The following is a 19691-nucleotide window of genomic DNA, read 5'->3' as shown; positions in this document are numbered from 1 at the left end:
TTCAACTGTTTTTTGTATATCTTTTATTGTGTTGGCAATTTGACACTCGACCAGGACAGGTTTTCACCGTCGCCGTCATGTTCCGTATAAACTCTAATTCGATAACATCGCTCCGTGCATTGTATGTTCTACCCGAGAGTAAAAGCTCGCGAGCGTTGGCAAGGAACATGACTAAAGCAGAGATGAAACAAGCTGGCCATCTCCGTCACACGGAACATCAACCCGCGTGCGTGGCCTGCCATCGATTACTCCTCAAGCAGAAGGAAACACCCTGCCCGTTATCTGCTGGGCGAAGGAGCAGGAAGTGATGTCTAGGGAGAGGGACTGCGTAACTCGAGCAGCAACTGCGAACTTTGATTATAAGGGCGCGGTCGGGAGCTGTGGCAAGCGCGCTTTTTCGGCAGACATCCCCCAGCGAACGGCTCGTATACCTTCTACGCGCTGTGATCTCACTGCTTCGCGCTCGGACCACTGATACGACAAACTCACTGAAAACCGCTTCTCTCCCGGGAGCGGCCGTATTGCCATACACCAGCGTTTTGTAGAGTTGAGATCGGAACAAAAAGAGTTAGTTGCTAGCCCTCGTTCATGTAACATTACGGCGTGTACTTATTGCATTCACAGCTTCGCCCCCCCCCACCCCCCCACCCCGCGCCGGTCCGATGAAACCCGCGCCATTCACGCGCCGCCGGTGATTTCGGGTTCGGCGCACATGTCTGTTCCAGAAGTTCCGTGCAGCACTGTGGAAGGGTCGTGTAGCCTTGACTCTGCTGCACGGAACTTCTGGAACAGAGTACTCTGTTCCAGAAGTTCCGTGCAGCACTGTGGAAGGGTCGTGTAGCCTTGGCTCTGCTGCACGGAACTTCTGGAACAGAGTTTTTTTATATTTAGAGTGCGATACTATAATTAACCTGCTGAAGCTCGTCACTCATGGCAATTACAACCAAACTTACCAGAATTCCCCAGGAAAGCTCTTTCGTTTGACCAACATCACAAGCGCAGCTTTCCCTGTAACTTGTTTTGAAACTAGCGAGCTCAGCTTCAAATATACAGCATTTTAGGACAGCCTGTGGAGACGCCTTTAATAAAAAAATTAAACTTTATAACAAGAATTTGAATAGGAGACATCCAACCCATCAGCCTAATTACGCTTAGAAACTTGAAACACATAAACTTCACGCAGCACGTCAGGTACCGAAACTTCCAAGATGGCCACTTGTGCGTTACCAAAACATTCAAAATGGCCGCTTGTGTGTGACCAACGGAGCCACGATGCGGAGTGGCCGTGGAAACGTCACTATACCTGGCGACAACTTTCTGTGGCAGCACAGCCAAAGCTACGTGGGCGGAGCTTCTGCACATATGTTACTACGCCAAGTAGTCCGTTCGCGGGCGATTTCGGTTTTGGTTTCGTGAGCGCATACGTGTGCGTTTCCATACGAGTATTCATGGCTCTTGATGTTATTTGGGAATTTATGCAGATAGTTTATTCACAGATGTAGTCGAAATCTACCACATGACTTGATGTACTTAAGCATGCAGCACAAATACCTGGAATCGTTGCTGAGCTCTTCTGCAAATCAAATTATAGAACGCTAATGTGCTAGCGGTTCAAGTCCACCTGCAAAGCGAGCACCCTTCAGTATTGTTTAGATTTATTTTATGGGAAAGCGATAGAATACTTTGTATTAGGAAGGAACACAGGAATCAGCTTTCTTAAAGCGGTCGGTTTTACTTTTCAAAGAAAAAAAAAAAGCCACGGCCCAGCAGTAACTGCGCATTTGGAAGTCTTACGCAAAGGTAACAAGCCATTTTCTGAATTTCGGTGCATACAGGGTCGACATCGTCGTTTTCCTACTAATCAAGTCCACGTGCAAAGCGAGCACCCTTCAGTATTGTTTAGATTTATTTTATGGGAAAGCGATAGAATATTTTGTATTAGGAAGGAACGCAGGAATCAGCTTTATTAAAGCGGTCGGTTTTACTTTTCAAAGAAAAAAAAAAAGCCACGGCCCAGCAGTAACTGCGCATTTGGAAGTCTTACGCAAAGGTAACAAGCCATTTTCTGAATTTCGGTGCATACAGGGTCGACATCGTCGTTTTCCTACATTTGGAGACGCTATAACTTTCTGGAGACGCTCACGTTATTTTGTCAGGGGACGCGAAGGCATCGAAAGGCAGCAGATATCTTGGCCACGACCAGTCAGGAGCGGGCGTCTCACGTGTGCGATTATACAAACGGGTGAAACGCGTTCCTTACTCCCGTGGTCAAGAATGCTTTTTTTGCAAATTGAAAATCACGCTGGCAGTCGCATAATAGTCATGAACGCGTCTGTTGCCGAGGCAAAGCTGTGCATGGGTGATTTTGTCACCGTAAATCGCTCTTATTCCAAACGCCAAAACACCTTCCGCTATAGACGCCGACGGGCACGGTGTTAGACGCAATTTTCGGCGCGACTGTATCAGTAATAGTAGGCAACCGAAATACCGACCATGTATTAAACGCATTTTATGAAATGGGCCACTTATTTTACGTACTGTTTCCAATCGCAGTTTCGCTTTCAAGCGGCTCTTCTTGCTGAAGACTCACTGTCAAGGAAGCTATCGCGATGACAGACCCTCTTGCGATGGTGGTATCACTTGCACACTTCTTTCTCGGCGATAGTATGGGCAACTCAACAAAATAATTCACAACGCACCGCTGTCATCGTTTCTTTCTGGTAGATGAACACAGATCACCTAACGAACACGCGCTTATGCTCGCTTGCAAGCTTCGATGTGCACCTGTTGGAGCCGAGCTAGAGTGACCTAGAATAGGGGGAGTGTCCAAAGCGCCGCGCGAATACATGGGAGGAGCGAGGGCCTTTTGCGGTGAACTTCCGCGCCGCGGCGCTGCCGTGGCAAAAATTCGTCGAGGCAAAAAGTCGAGGCAAAAATTAAAGGTGAAAGTGAACGCTGGATGACAGAGATTCGCGAAAAGAAGAAGGCCGCGCCTAGGATTTTTTGGAGCCACCTAAAAGCGCTGGGTAGGAAGTCTGTCACAATGCAACAACATATGGTAGATGAAGGAGGAAATAAATTGGAAGGATATGAAGCGCTAGGTTACATCCGAAAGATAACAGCCGATTCGTTTAAAAAGGTCCCCCAGGGGATTCCCCCGGTGAGTAAAAGTACGCAAAGGGGTGCAACCGACGAAGATGTACTACTAGAGAATTTCAATTGGAAGAAGGCCGAAGGAAAAATTCCTAAGCGCACTACTCCGGGCTTAGATGGGGTTCCCGTCAGCCTCATTAACGAACTCGGACATAACACTAAAAAAGCACTGCTGAAAGCCGTAGAAAAGTGCTTACAGGAGGGGGAAATACCAGACAGTTGGAGAAAAAGTAGAATGAACTTAATCTATAAAGGCAAGGGAGAAAAGGATAACATTCGCTCGTATAGACCGCTAACAATTACATCGGTGCTATACAGGTTGGCGATGCAGGCAGTAAAATTAAAATAGAAGCGTGGGTAGAACAAAATGATATTTGGGAGAACTTCAGAATGGATTTCGAATCGACAGGCGGTTAGACGATAATCTGTTTGTTCTTACCCAGTGTATAGAAATATCTAAAATAGAAAACAGGCCCTTATACGTAGCTTATCTAGATATCACCGGGGCGTATGACAACGTTAATCAGGAAATTTTGTGGGATATATTGAAGGAAGTGGGCATAGGTGACGACTGTGTACAGCTTTTGAGGGAAATATACCGAGGAAATACAGTTTGTATAGAATGGGAAGGAATAAGTAGCAAGGACAGCGTTGAAATTAGCAAGGGGCTGAGACAGGGATGCCCTTTGTCCCCGCTGTTATTCATGCTGTACATGGCGAGAATGGAAAAAGCGCTAGAAGGTAGCAACATTGGATTTAATTTGTCACACAAACAGGTCGGAGCGATGGTTGAGCAGAAGCTTCCAGGTCTATTTTATGCTGATGATATTGTCTTATTTGCGGACAGTCAAGATGATATACAGCGACTGGCAGATATATGCGGAAGGGAGTGTGAGGCTCTAGGACTAGGATTTAGTGCAACAAAATGTGGATTGATGGTATTCAAGGATCACGGAGATCATACAGTATTAATACAGGGCCAAAAAATACCGAGGGTAAGCGAGTACAAGTACCTCGGAGTATGGGTAAATGAGGGGGATAGATATATGGAGGTACAAGAGAAAGCATCGGTAGCAAAGGGAAAGAGGAATGCTGCAATTATGAAGCACAGAGCTTTATGGGGATACAATAGGTACGAGGTGCTTCGAGGGCTGTGGAAGGGTGTGATGGTTCCGGGGCTTACATTTGGGAACTCAGTGGTGTGCATGAAGTCAGAGGTGCAATCAGGAATGGATGTAAATCAAAGGACGGTGGGCCGCCTCGCGTTGGGCGCTCACGGGAAGACGACAATGAGGCGGTAAAGGGTGATATGGGATGGACAGGCTTTGAAGTGAGGGAAGCGCAGAGCAAAATGAGATTCGAAGAGAGGCTGAGGAAAATGAAGGAGAGTAGATGGGCAGAGAAGGTTTTCAGGTATTTGTATAGAAAAAGCGTTGACACGCAGTGGAGAAAAAGAACTAGGAGGCTCACCAGTAAATATACGGCTGGCAGTGCGGGCGATATGGCAACAAGGAGCATTAAGCGGAAGGTCAGAGAGGCGGAGAGGACTTATTGGATGACAGCGATGGAAAAGAAGCCGGCTCTGAGTAACTACCGAAAAGGAAAAAACGAAATAAGGAGGGAAAGGTTTTATGATAATTCAAGGGGAAGCGCTTACTGTTTGAAGCAAGGTCGGGCTGCCTTAGAACGCGTAGTTATAAAGCGAGATTTAGTAACGAAGAAGAACAATGTACATGCTGCGGGGGAACTAAGGAAACGATGGAACATGTACTGATTGAATGTGGCGATATTCACCCAGGTATACGTGTGGGCACGAGTCTACATGAAGCCTTGGGTTTTAGGGACAACAATGGAAAGCTGAACACGTCCGCGATAGAAATAAGTAAGAGACGGTTAGAGTATTGGTGGCAGAAAAGTAGAGATAAAGAACAAAAATAAATAATGGGGGAAAAATAAGGTCATTCTGCCTTAAGAGGCAGAGAGATGGACCGTGAATTTATATTTTTTGGTATAACATAGATTTAATCAATGTAGATAAGGTATTTGGCCAACATGAAACAAGGAAGCTTTTTTTTTTTTTTTTTTTTTTTCTTCGAGCCTGGTGGCAGACATGTCACCGCCCCGTTTTAAAGGGGACGCTCATAGCATCCATCCATCCGTGGGCTTTCTCCGCGGCGGAAGCCGCGTCAAAGCGGCGAGCGTCTGCTACGCGCGTGATATTTTGGCCGCTATTAGCTAAAATTGTGGAAATTTGGGCAACATTTAATACTGCATCACTGTAACATAATACTGCAGCGACTCATCACACAGAGAACACGTTTGTATGTTTTGAAACGGGGTTTTTGTATATATCCTTGCAGCTGGTATGTCACCGCATCGGTCCGGACTTCCGCGGCTGTTTGAGGAACGCATCCTGCGCACACTTCGTGAGAAAAGGCGCTTAGCTTACTTTCGTGTGGAATGACGAACGTAAACTTGCTGCAGGAGAGAATAAACTGGAGATAACCAGGAGAACGTAGCACATATGCACGTAGTAACTAGCTCATGCATGCTAACGCGTTTGCACCCTTCATATCCTATCTTTTATTTCGTGCATTCGATTTGTTTTACAAGGCTGCCTCCGGCGCTCTGCTGTTTCAAGCCGTTTCATGCGAAGCCGAATGTTTCAGTCGGCGTGGGCGCGGTACCAAAAGTAAAAAATTACTCGCGTAACTCGCGTCTCGTTCACTTGGTATACACGAAAATTGGAACGGAGGGGCACGAACGTACGTATGCCCAACACGACCGATAGGTCACGGCATCACTAACTTGACATGCTTGCCATTTGCGTAGCGACTAACAATAATAATATGGTGTATGTCGCGCAAACCCGCTTTCAGACAGAAATAATTCTGACGATGTGTGGTCTGACGATTTGTTTCTGTCAGGTTATAAAAAACGTGGTGGTCACCAATACCGATGTCAACATGTTAGACTTACCCATACATATTGAAAAACTGACCGCGTAGGTAAAATGTATGCGAAAAAATTACATGAAAAAAAAAAAAACATGGTTCCTTATGCATTCGCCGGAGATGACTCGAAAACGAAAGCCATTTTTTCGTCAGTCGATGCATTGATCCTACCTCGCTCCTCTCCGAAAGCTTTCTGCACATAACGTGGTTTCGGACTGCCCACAGGATCGAAGGCATTGCAAGCTGTCTGCACCTCACCTGCTTTTACATTGCCTACATCGGGGGCCGATCACGGAGGCAATGGAAAGCGACCATGTCATGTGATGGCGGTCATATTACGTCAGGTTGAATGACATCATAGTGACGTCACAAGTTCTGTCGACGTCATCGCGTGATGATTTTGTGCATCACTCGTGTTAGCTACGCGGGACTCCGACGGTCAGTTTTGATGAGGCATCTAAGGGGTTAGCGTTAAAAAAAGACGAACCAAAGAAAATGAAACGATAACAGTGCAACATCGTGTATGCCTCACTTCATGTTACGAGCGATCGCCCGAAAACAAACGTGATTCTCAGTTCAGAGCAGCTGATTGCACGCGTCTGCGGTACAAAAGAAGCTTGCTTTACCCGTCTGGTCATCTCTTTATATTTATTCAAGAGATGAGAAGACTCGCTATTTAAGTACTCTCGGAGCTTCAGCACGAAATTGAGGTGGTCGCTATATTGAGGTCATTAGGAAAAAGCGGGAAATTGCGGTCGGGTGCCCTGTTGGCGCGCACTCAACTGCCGCAGAAACAATTGTATTTTATGTAACTACTCGTCCACATCTTTTCGTAAAGTCTCTGAACCGGGTGAACGCTAAGCTCCGAGAACTGTGAAAACATCTGAAGTTGAGAATCAGCTGTTTGAAACTGTTTTCATTTCGTATGGTGAAAGCTTGAAGCAATGCACGCATCTCGCGCGAACGTTTCATACTGACGTTCAGCGAATCAATGCAACATGCGATAATATATATATATATATATATTCTTACAGTATTTTCGTTCAGGCAACTTTGCTTCATGATATCTGGATATTTGTAAAGCATTTTCTATATTACGCCTTTTATGCAAAAACTTGTGGAATAAGGTTAGTTTACCTGGCATTGCTTTTCTTTCAAATGTTTGCGCACGGTGAGCCTTGTTGTACGCTACCTCAGAAACAAAAATAAGCTAACAGCATTGCGGTCGTATGGCCGTCTCTACTCTTTTTTTATCTTTTTTTTTTGTTTCCCTTGCGTCTTCCCGGTGTGTTCCGTACATAATAAAGAGCTTGTGGAGGCTAATGAATTGTCAAATAAAGCGGTGTGCATATGGCTAGCAAACCAGTGGCTACTATGAGTGAAAAGCTCGTGAAGTCACTGCGCCCAAGTATTTCAGCTGACTGCGCGTGCAATTTACTTTTTTTATTACTGTTAATTCGTGCATGCGTGATGCTACTATTGCGAATAGGGTATTTTTTTTCGTTCTTTGCTTGTGCGTGTCCGTTTTGCGCATTTTTACACACGCACCAACGTTCTCGAACTCTGTGACCGGAACTAGGCCACGATGATGCCGCTTGACACATGATTTTTTGCATTCTGTTGTTGCCCCAGCACTGACACAACGCTTAAAGATGGATAAGCTTCATTCCGCACCGCATTACTAAAGTTAAGAAGACTTCAAGTGCCCTGTGTGGAAACGCGGCGCAAAAAACTACAGCGCGCAGCAGACGCTCCTCGCTTTCCGCGCGCTTCCCGAGCGCGGAAAGCCCACGGGTCCGGTGCAGCAGCGGCGCGGCGCGGGAGTTCACGGCAAAAGGCCCACGCGGGAGCCGGCGCTTTGGACACTCTAGCCGAGCGACGCCATCGTTGTTTAGTGGGAACGGAAAACGTGAAACGGACACCAGAAAACCTGAAAACTCGAAAGAGCAAAAATCGCAAATCCTTTACGGGATTATCATTCTTACTTTCAACGCAAGCAATCTTGAACGTAATACCTATTTCTTTTCTTTTTATGTTTTCTTTCACGCTACGTATTCTACAAAAGGTAGCGTTCGTGGACTACATACAGAAGCGGAGTAAAAAAGTGCGTGGTTTGGTTACGTAGCCTTGGCTGTGCTGCCACAGAAAGTTGTCGCCAGGTATACATATATTGTGCGAGCACGTGACGAGAAGCTCATACCGTGTTGCGACGTCAGGGTACAGTAGGAACCAAAAGCAACGTTTAAAAACATACTGTAATTACTTTTTCAGGGTGTATTCGTGCTTAGTACTACCTTTTCTAGGCTCTTAAAGGGGCCATGAAGCACCCCTTGGGCTTGTTGAAAAAAAAAAAAAAAACAACCTGCGGAAAGCAGACACGGCTATGAACTGCTCTGCAAAATATTACAGTCGTGCGCGCCGCGTAAAAGCCACAAGCGGAGCGCGAAGTTGCCGTTTCCTCAGGCGCCCTCTTTTCAAACAGAGGCCGGTTCTCACTCTCGTCGGTGGGCGGGGCGTCTGTACATTGACATTGCGGAGACATAGCATGCTTATTGGCCGATCGCTTCTTGCCACGGGGTGCCGCCACTTGCCCGCGCCGCACTCCCCAGTCTGCTAACTTTACACGGTAACCGCGCTCGCGCATGCGAATCACAGCGGGTGAGCGATCGCGTTTCATGACGCGCGCTGACGTAACTTCTTAACCCCGTGCCATCACTCCCTGTCTAGCTTCCAGTGCGCTCGTCGGCACGAGAAAAGAGAGAAAGCGCTGAGAGTGTGCGCCAAACCCCCGTAACTCCGCTGATTCTTGACGAATTCGAGAAATTTTTGCGGCAATCGATTCGGGAGGCAGTAAACTCCGATACTAAGGTCATTAGATCATCACTTGGAAAAATGGTTCATCACCCATTTAAGGGCCTGGCCTTTCATTTGATGCAAAAATACAACTGAAAATTTTCGTGTCAGTACCCCTTTAAGGCCAGACGACTCTCTTCTTTTTTATTCCTCAGTCAACATGCAATTGTATGTGGGCACCGTTTGGCTAATTTGGCCGCTTTGCACGCAGGCATTTGGCTTTATATGTGGCTATTGGTAACAAATTTGCAATGTCGAACTGGAAGCAACAAAGGCAAACTATTTTCAGGCACAGACAACCAAAGAATACGAATTAACCGAATTTATGTAATAGAGCAGTATGGATCAGGCGGCTTTAAAATACATTGAAAACATAGCAAGCCAACCAAAACTTCCAATTTGCTTGAATTAACCGAAAGTCTGAATTACAGATAGAGTACTGTAAAAGTTTTACAGCCAGTGTACTAATGCTGCAACAAGTTTTGAACACCACATGGATGTTCTGTGACAAAATTGACGAAGCAGGTGCAACTCCACAATGTATTATGATTTTCCATATCACTACATCAAAAAATGCCATGAACCAGTGTTCTAAACAGTAACACTTTATTTTTCTGTTCAAAACCAAAACGGCAGCAATATTTCAAAACAAAACCACACATTATAATAACTTGAGCAACCAACTCATTTTACAAAAGCTTCAGACTAGTTTTAGAGTACAGTGCACTTGCAAAGTTCCTTTACAAGGAAGGAAACACAGCCACTGCATGTTAAATAACAGATGCTGAGGGTCATTCACTTTCAGGTATGTTGCTTTCATTACATTGATAGGTTAAGCCAGTAAAAGTGGATTAGATGAAAGCAATCACCGCCCATTTATTTTATTTTCATGCTGCAGAGTTCTCTAGTGTGGTAAAGTACGCTGTACACTATTGGCATCTTCGGCTGATGGCACTGGTGGCGTTTTCTGTGCACGCGTGCAGTGCCGTATGTTCGTATGGGCCCCACGCGAACAGTGGAGCGCAGGTGCAGTTTGCAGCTGGGGCAGATGCAGAACACAGCCGGATTAGAGGGAAAACGTGTAAGCTGCTGTATATATAGTCTGGCCGTGCTCGCACAAAGCAACTTTTGCTGCCAAAATCACACCAGACAGCGAAGGTGATGCAAAAGTTGCTATAACCTTTGGCAAGCTTGTTTGAAACTGATGCAGCACAAGTGACTGGAGAACAGAACAAACACTAATATACTATTTGTTGGGGTTTAACATCCAAAAACCACGATATGATATGGGAGGGTTTCAGCGCAGCCACATGGTTTTATTTCATATTTAGCAGACTTTCTTTAAACGCTGGAAAAAATCACCATACAGCACGTACGCTGCCATAAAAAATCGAATTGGTTGTCTTGGAATGCCATCTACAATGTAACAAAATGCACTTAGCCATTAAAGTGAATATAAAAATTTTTTGCGTAATTGATCCTAACTAAGCACAATATAAAAAATACCCTAATGAGGCCAGATGGCAGCAAACCATATGTCATTGGTTTCATTCAGTAGTACCTTTTTTTTTTAATCCTTTTAATCCATTTTAAGTTATGTGAAACACCCTGTATACGTTCACCAGAACTGCGTTGTCTGCTCAGTATCTAGTTAGTGTTTGCTTGCCGATATCATCATGTATTTATAGAACAGAACAGTAAATAAACGAAGTGAGGAATTTTGATTTTAAAGCATTCTCATTCTCCATCGTGAACACACCTCCAGTCCAGAGTGCTCAACATACTGCTGTAATTTATGACGTATTAAGCAAACTCTCTACTCCCAACAATAATTATACTCTTTGGAGCTACATATTGTAAGGATATTGCCTGTGTGCACATCCTACCTTTGGTAGTGCTGCAAGCTACTTGTGAGCTAGAGCATAAAGGAGAGAGTTGTCAGAGGAAAGGTAAAAGCTTTTCATGAGAAGGTGACCTGTTGAAAAGATAGGCAGCCTTTCGCTAGCTATATTATCAGTGGTGGTCCAGCCCGGTTAGGATAAAGAGCAATTCTGACGCCAGATGAAGGCAGTTTCTTTTTTTGAGCAGTTCTGAAAGAGAATAAGAGGGATATCAGATCACTTGGAACTGTGCAACAGTAAATGTGTAGCAATTTGGTGCAGCTTCATATTACTGCCATTATCAGAAAACGCTGCTCTCCATCAAGCTTGTTATCACATGGAAGAATACCACAATACGTTGCAAACAGATTTTTATTCAATTAAGAAGGTAAGACACGTCAATAAAATGCTACATGAATCTGCGTAGACGATCAAATGTGAAGTTATATGGCCAGGTGTAACACAGACAGGAAGTTACAACTATGCCACGACAACACTGCGTCATTAGGCAAAATATATAAAGTGACAGCGCTTTCTGCTTTCTAATGAACAGCTCATTTATATAGTTCATTCAACATAAAATGTGTATTGTATACATTTGCACAGAAGTTGGCTTGGCAAACACCTGTTGTATTGGTGTCATTAGTAAGTACGTTATTCTCCAGCACCATTAGCTGAAAAGTGTGCAGGACTACAGGTATAATGAACTGCTTTGACAAATTTGTCAGCCTTACAGAATGGTATTGCCTGAATTCGAGAAAATATTTGACCAGCTCACTTCCAAAAGCATTTCCAAAAACACAAGTGAATGCCTGAAATTTGACACAAAACAGTCACCTTATAGTGCCTCAAATATACTACTAGTGTGTGCTTAGCATGGGCGCCACCGCAGCACCATTGGCAGCACCCATTTGAAATGTAGTAGCCATGCTAAAAGGACCATGTGTGTATGCATGGTGAGGGTTTCCAAATGATGTGCTCATGCACCACAAAGCATAGGTTTTGTTTCACGGTGTGCAATTATGCAACTATTTATTCCAATAAAGTAATATGCCTACCCCACACTATCAAATAATAATTTTTTGTTGCCATTAGTAAGAGCCGTAAGCGTCGACTACGAGACGAGACGGGGGCAGACTCCTTCGCAAAAAGACCCTATACAGGCGTCATGTCGGGCACGAAATCATGTTAACATGTGTAATACAGCATGGTAGAAGAGTAAAATAACAACCATGTGTAACTGCGTAACGAGTGGGTCGTTTAAAGCTTCCAACCCATTACAAGGGACTCAATTCGGACATAATTCGTCATCAGCCACAGCATCAACAAAGTGCACACAATGGCTTACAGATGTGTAACGGGTACCTCGCTTCTCCATAGAATAATGAATAACGACTTAGTGGGTGCTTCCCTACTTCACAAAAATTATGATTTATGTCGTATTGTGTAACCTTGCAACTGCACTTGTAGCAGTTGCCCTAAGAGAGTTTACAATGGGCTCCAGAAAGGCTGCTCTTCCAGCTTTCGCTGTGACTGTGCTGCGTGTTCCACACAGGCTTCGCTTGGGTCCGAGCCCATTGGAACTGGTCTTTTGACCGTCCTGTCTGGCAGATGTTGTTGTTGTTCACCTTTTCACTATGGCTCACGACCACAGCGGGACTAGCCACAAATTGCATGGTTTTATAAATGTATTTCACAGGAGCCTGTTTACTTCCACTTCTTTTTCCTTTCAGGCTTTTAAAATTTGGATCATGGGCCAGTGAAAGGTAAAATATTCAGTGGGAAATGCCCCTCAAGTGGACTTAAATGAGCAAAATATGTTGTCTGGATGTAGAACTAAAGTGCCCTCTTCAGCTATGATAGGCAAAAAAAAAAAAAAAAACTTGAATCATATAGCGACGCCTATTGATTCTCAGACCACAAATCTGCTTTTGAGAATAGAAAGCATCCCTGACACTCTCAATCAGAAAATGCTTTCACACAGACTTGCTCGCCAAGAAAAAAAAAAGTGTAATTTGTTGGATGTCTACAAATGGCTGCCCTTTCAACCTGCCTTTAGAAGTGCCAAGGAAAGCAAATGGTATGCACTTTCGATTGGTCAGTAAAGGGTTTTACCAGCGATGAGTGACTAAAATACTCAAACAACCTTTGACACAAAAGATCACAGCATATCCACGTGGTGAATGATGATGAGTGGGGCGAAGCGAACTCGCGCTGCAGCACGGCAATGGCATTGGCGTGAGCGTGGTCCTTCTTGATGGAAGATAATGTGACTAGATTGTTTGAGAACCACAATCTGTTGCACACACCGCAACTATGGCTGAAACTGTTATCAAGGAAGTCCCGCTGGAAGTGCGCGTCGGCACCTTTGGGCAGAGCCCGCCTGATGCGTTTTGCAGCCACTTCACGTGCTCGCACAGCCTCGGGCTCTACCTGCCAGTACGCGCGCTTTCTCGCCGCTTCACGGTCCTTCACATTTTGAAGATCCGATTCGCGCCGCAGCCGTGCAGCTTCGGCCTCGTGGGCTCGAACGGCGGGATTCTTCTCGCCGCAGCCCTGCAGCTTGTCGCGCAGCTTCGACCTCGCGGGCTCGAACGGCGGGGTCTTCTCTCCGCAGCCATGCAGCTTGTTGAGCAGCTTCGGCTTCGCGGAGTCGAACGGCGGAATCTGCTTCGCGGCGTCGACGTGCAGCTTCGGCCTCGCGGGCTCTCACCTCAAGATTCTGTCTGCAAGCGCACGCTGCCGCCGCCTTCCGTGCCCTCCGTTCCGCAGCCTTGTCTTCCATCTGGCGACTCCGAGGTAAAGAGAAAGCGTGCCAAGAGGAAGCCTCATGGCGTGTTACTTCTGAAATGTTGTCTTCGGATGTCGTTGAAAACACGAGACGTAGTAAAGAAGAAAGGACGCCACACAGGCGAACACGCACGAGAGTGTCACTCGTCAACGTCTTCTTCTACTGCATACCAAAACGCGCGCAGTAAAGAAGAAAGAATGCCACACAGGCAAACACGCACGAGAGTCTCACTCGTCAACATCGTCTTCTTCTTCTACTGCATACCAGAACGCGTGCTTCTCATGAGCTAGAGGTGGCTACTACAACGCTACAAATAAACAGAGGATGGACAGACCCACGGCATAAGGAGCTTCGCCCCCAAAATTCATAACCCCACCTTCGCACAGGGTGTAGTGGTACCAAATGGTATTTGCTACCATCTGAGCATTATTTTTGGCCATTTTAAATTGAATCCACTCATATAATCAAAGCTTCCTATGCCAGCATTACCCCACTCTCCCCGGTCTGGTGCATGTTTTAACAAAGCAAACAGCGCATCAGGAGAGTAGCCAGGGGTGTCTTTGTCTCAGAACATCCCCCGAAATTTTCTGAGCACTGCATACACTACTCCATCCCTCCTTTTGCCCTTTTGTTTCATCCCTCCTATTTCAAACGCATCGATCTATTAAAAACTACACTGAAACCTCGATCTAACCAACACGGATATAACGAAATATCGGTTCTAACAAAGTAAATGAAAAAGTCTTGCAATACATAGTGTTAGTAATATAAGTTTATAACGAATTTTCGGATATAACGAAGATACCTTCGTGTAAGATGTAACTTCATTATAATGAGGTTTGAGTGTAAAAACAAAAATAAGAGGAGTGTCGGAAAATAGGTTTCCTTTATGAATAAAGTCTCAGGAGTCCTGAGTAGACTCAATATTTTTATTCAGTAAAACCTCTGTGATACGAATCTCGCAGGCTTACCAAAAATATTCGTATCATCCGAAATTCGTATCACCAGAAAACATGAACAATTAGTATACAAAAAAAGAAAGCTGGCATACGTTTTGATTCAGTGTTTCTCAGGGCCGCAGTGACGTCACGAACAGCTCTGAATGATTGTCAGTGAAGTTTTTAGATGTCAACGCTCATACTTGCGCCCGTAAATATACGGTGCATGCGCGCTTGTGTAATTAATGAACCAGATGTGTTGTGCCCTGTGACCGCTAGTAGCCCCTTCCTAATCTTACTACACTTTTCTGCATGACACCAAAGTACTGCGGCGAAAGTGACTTAAGAAGTGCTTTGCACACTATAGAGGCCAAGCTCCTTCGCCAAGACCGTACGCTTCGTCGCTTCGACCCGCAGCCCACGTTTCAGTCTTGTTTCACAGAACGCCTGATTGCGGGGACATGGCTTGCATCGACGTGGCAGGCACGTGTTAACACAGTACAAAGACGCTGCTGCCTCGAGCACAGGAGCATGCGTCAACGAATCGGGGGGGGGGGGGGGGGGGGAAGAAAAAGAGTGACGTCAACGTCATCTGTAATCTAAACGCGAAGGCACCTAGAGGCCTCTAAGATTTAAGATTCACGCGCACTATCTCGGAGGCAACAACGCACCGTTGATGGTCGCGCAGCGTGCATGTCCGTGCCCGCGCATGACTGCCGCGTCTTCCACGACAGTGTGGGCAGCACCTGTTCGTACCTGTGAGCTAGCGTATGTTCGTATCAAACGTCCCGGGGTGCAAATCGGTTCACAACAACCGTACTCCAATACATTGCAGGCTAATGGGCCTTGGCTGGGACCACAGAAAAATTTGTATCACCCCGAAATTCGTACGAGCCGTGATCGCATCACCAAGGTTTTACTGTATAGATATTACAGTGACCGAAACAACAAACCCTTCGGCTTTATTAAAGTAGAAAAATTACTATGGTATTGTTTCGGTGCAGGCTCTCTTTCATTTCATTTTTGTACTGGTGGCGTATAACACTCCCCGTAAATATATCTGGCTATCCCACTGTAAAACGTGACAACAAAAAAACACCGAAGAAACCAAATAGCAGCATCACAAAACACGACAATAACAAAGGGAGACAGTTTTGAAACAAAAGCCTGTGGGAAAGAGCGGTTGTGTCTCCAGATGATGCGCTACTCCTGTGTGCTATGCTTGATGTGCAAAACAAGTATCTTGGTAGGATAAAAATAAATCTGCAGTATCCCACTGGAGCATGTCATAATGAGGTCACGGTGCTGGCATGTAACTGAAGTTATGTTAAAATTTTTCATCGGGAGGTCAGACGCTCCAGAAATACGTATACATATATACACACTAAAACCTCATTATAAAAAATTCGCATCTGACACAAAAAGAACTTTGTTATATCAGAAAATTTGTTATAAACGTATATTCATAACACTGTATCTATGATGACTATTCTTCAATTACTTCGTTATAAATGATAATTTGCGATATTCATGTTCGTTATATTGAGGTTTGAGTGTATACACTGTACAATCCTGAGCAAACGCCCCCACCTGCGCTAGCGCCCCCTCCAATTTCACTACTAAATTCAAATTTCCATGCCGTTCTGGGAAATTTTCACGCTGTTCCGGGTTGAGTGATATCTCCCAAATATCACTCAACAGTTGTAGCTTACATGTTTGGGAGGCACCACTAATACAACATAAATGCTTGTGCTACACTTTATGATATGTTCAGTTACCCCCACCATGAGCAGCCAATTTCTGCAACACTTCTTTCACGGTACATCACCAGTTTCACCATGCTACAAGGAGACTAGCTTTATTGCCATGATACATATGCATGCACTCGGTATATACACTGTCAATCTGAGCATCACATATTTTAAGAGTATAGTACCCAGAGCCCTCCCTCTGTATCAGTATGTCATTCACAATCTTCATTCGTCGAACTTGAATCCATAGTTATGCTTCCACTGTTTGAACAATGTTTGCTTTCCACGCAGGTCTTGATTTTCTATTTTTGGGCACAAGGTACAGATGAAAATTTTCTCTAAGAGTACAAGTGGGCTGGATGATGACACACTCACTCTTCCTTACCAAGCAACCACTCCTGCATACCAGTACAAAAAATGAAATACATACTTGCTCTAAATTTCATTGCTTCTCATACATTCCTGTGCCGCTTTAACTCCTAAAAGTGCTTTCTTTTTGTACATACACACACACAGAAAAAAGGGCAGTGCAACGCACATTAGAGAATGTGGATTTCAACCTATGCATTTGCAAACTGAACGCATGCGAGAATGCCACATAGTCAAGGAGCGTTGCACTGCTCTAGCACTGTCTCGAGAGGTAGCACCGTCTGGCAGCAGCCACAGGCAGGCATCAGTGGTGGTGCCACTGCCTCTCGTAAGAGACACCCAGAAGTCAGCACATTAGGAAGCATATTCTAGAACCACGGCCGTGTTTTGCTCATGTGATATAAGGCTCAACAGCTCAGAAAAGAAAAAAAAAATTATATGGCATTTTTAAAAGTAATCCATTCTTAGCAGGTTAAAGCTAGTGCCTCTTTTATAAATTAAGAATCTTCAGAGAAACCCCTCATACTAAAGTAGGTAGTACCTGTTCAATGGGTGATGCCCACTGAGACCTGCCAAACTCTGATGAGGTTGTCAGTATATCCAGCAAACAGTGTTTGGCCATCAGCTGACCAAGCCAGTGATATGCACTGTGGAAGTTCAGTTTTGGCATTTGGTGTCAACACCTCAGGACATAACTCATCCACCTGGCTGTTGTCTTCCAAGTTCTGTCAATGGAGCAATCAAAGAAGAACACTGAAAAGACAGCCACATGTTTAACTAGGCTATAACCTAATACTTCACGTCTCCACATTCTGATTCCCTTGTAATGACCATTCCTTTGTGGAATTAGTAATTCAAGCTATCCACGTGACCATGCAGAAGTTGACCATCTCTTGAAATAGCTCAACATGAGGACTGAATTACCAGGTCTTTACAGTGAACATTTGGTAAAAGTGCTTCCATAGCGACACATGAATTCATCTATTACAAGCCACACTCAGATTGCTTCATTAAATGCATATAAACGCAGCTGCCAAGAAAAGAAAAACCTCCCACTTAATTTTGGCAGGGACTATTTTTATAACTGTTGTTGAGCACATATGTTACATTGCACACGTAACACTTAAAAACTGCAGACCCTGGTGGGTTAGACTTATTTAAAAACAGTATTTTTTGGATACCGTATTTTCCAGTGTGCAAGACATAGCCTTTCTTCAAAATCTTTGCAGTTGCATTTCACATAGGAAAAAAAAAAATCATATGCACGACCAATATGCAATTTTTTTTTTTTTTTTGCACGAGTACGATACAAAGCAGGCCACATCATTCCAAAAGAAATCTCATCTTTATTTAACTGTGGAGTACCACGGCTACACAATGTAAGCTCCTTGCTGTTTAAAGGGCCCCTAAGCCACCCAGAGGTCGAAATTTACTTGTGGTGTGGCAGTTGTGCACGAGTCTACAACGAACCTGTAGTCGTGAGAATTTTTCGAACCGGTGCCATAATAGCGGAGTTACACGTGTTTGATGATCGAAATGCGCCGATCGCTTGTTTCACTCCTTCTTTCACTACCCTCCGTTTGTCGACTGGTCTCCTCTCCCAAAGCAACTTTGCCCTCCTCGCCGAGTGCCCCTCCCAATTTCACGTGACATACGACATCGCCGACGCACTCTTTGAAACAGCGTCCCCTTCCAGTTGCCGTGACTCTATCAACTCCGTGCTTCTAAGAATCGTGCTGGTATGGAGCCTGTGTTGCACGCATGCCTTGAAAGGATCGCAAACATGATGGACCCGTATGGTGACACGCCATGCCAGAGCACCTCCGCATGAGCACGGGCAGCTGCTTGCAGACTAACCGGAAATCGTAGGTTCTTGTTCGACCAATTGCAGCATCGATTGTTGATAACATCACAGATGCAACATGCTGACGTCACACACGACATCGGGGAAGCCGAAAAAGGCCGGGAAATGAGAAGGGATTGTTTCTTGGAATTTGTGGGGCACCCGCGGCTTGTAGCGCTGCCACGTGTGGCATCGTTGATTGTGACGGCATTCTGAACACGATGTGCATGTCTACTTGAAATGTTTGAAAAAATATCGGAGGTGGTTGAGGGGCCCTTTCGGGACCCTCAACCACCTCCGAGGGACCACCCAACAGCATGGTGGCTGCAGAAGTCATGGCCACAGTAAAGAGTACTATCGTCACGACACCCATCTTTTTCTTGTACAGTTCAGCCTTTTCTTTAATCGAAATATTAAACCCTCAGAACTGACACAATAATGAAAAAAGGCACCACAATGTTTCATAATTACATTATAGTGCCCATAATCTGCTCGCCACATAAAAGAACCACCACTTGATTATCATTATCACATTATCACTTGAGAAGTCTCAGCAGCCCAGCATGGTTTAGCAGTAGTCACAGCTTCTAGCTTGCGGCCGCCATTTATCCTGTACATGTGTGTTTACAGGTTTGATGTGCTCATTGTTTGTGTGCTGACGCTGAGCACAAAATGCTGCAGAGGCAATGTCAACAACATGCTTCAAAGTGCTTATAATGTCACATAAAAGTTATTCAGAGGCTGATTACAGCAACCCAGCAATGATGAAAACTGAAATGGCAGTACTGTTGACAATGCATTAGATGGCGAGGCCCTTCGACGTTTTGAAATGAAATGCAATAAATATCAGTTTTCTGTGCCTTAGAAGAGGGTTTGTTCCCAAGTTATATACTGCTGGAATTTGCAACTCACTATAATATTTATGCAAATTCAGTGCTGTGTGCGAGTATGGCATTATGCAATAAATGTAAAAGCATATGTAACTGCGTTTCATGATGCCAACCAAGTTAAAAATAGGTGCATCTTATAGGCATGAAAAAAAGTCAATTGTTACAGCATTACATCATTAGCACCCGTATGCATGTGAATTGCTTAATGCCTTTACTTTCTGTCCTGGTGCTTCTTTTGTGACCACTGAACACAAATAAGGGAACAAACG

At 44.8% G+C, this 19691-nt stretch overlaps 1 protein-coding gene across 1 annotated transcript in view; it reads right to left on the bottom strand.

Moving 5' to 3' along the window:
- Positions 1-9544: 9544 nt before the first annotated feature.
- LOC119400360 (receptor of activated protein C kinase 1) overlaps positions 9545-19691 on the bottom strand; it is a 49183-nt gene continuing 39036 nt past the window's right edge. The window contains exons 6-7 of the mRNA XM_037667378.2: positions 17231-17414; positions 9545-11050 (exon numbers count right to left, since the gene is read on the bottom strand). Of these exons, the coding sequence (XP_037523306.1) occupies positions 17235-17414 (180 nt within the window). The 3' untranslated portion in view covers positions 9545-11050; positions 17231-17234. The remainder of the gene's footprint in view (positions 11051-17230; positions 17415-19691) is intronic.

Source organism: Rhipicephalus sanguineus, chromosome 1, assembly GCF_013339695.2.
Source record: "Rhipicephalus sanguineus isolate Rsan-2018 chromosome 1, BIME_Rsan_1.4, whole genome shotgun sequence".
Classification (NCBI taxonomy): Eukaryota; Metazoa; Arthropoda; class Arachnida; order Ixodida; family Ixodidae; genus Rhipicephalus; species Rhipicephalus sanguineus.
Note: the sequence above shows the minus strand (reverse complement) of the source record. Positions and strands in the feature narration are given on the sequence as shown.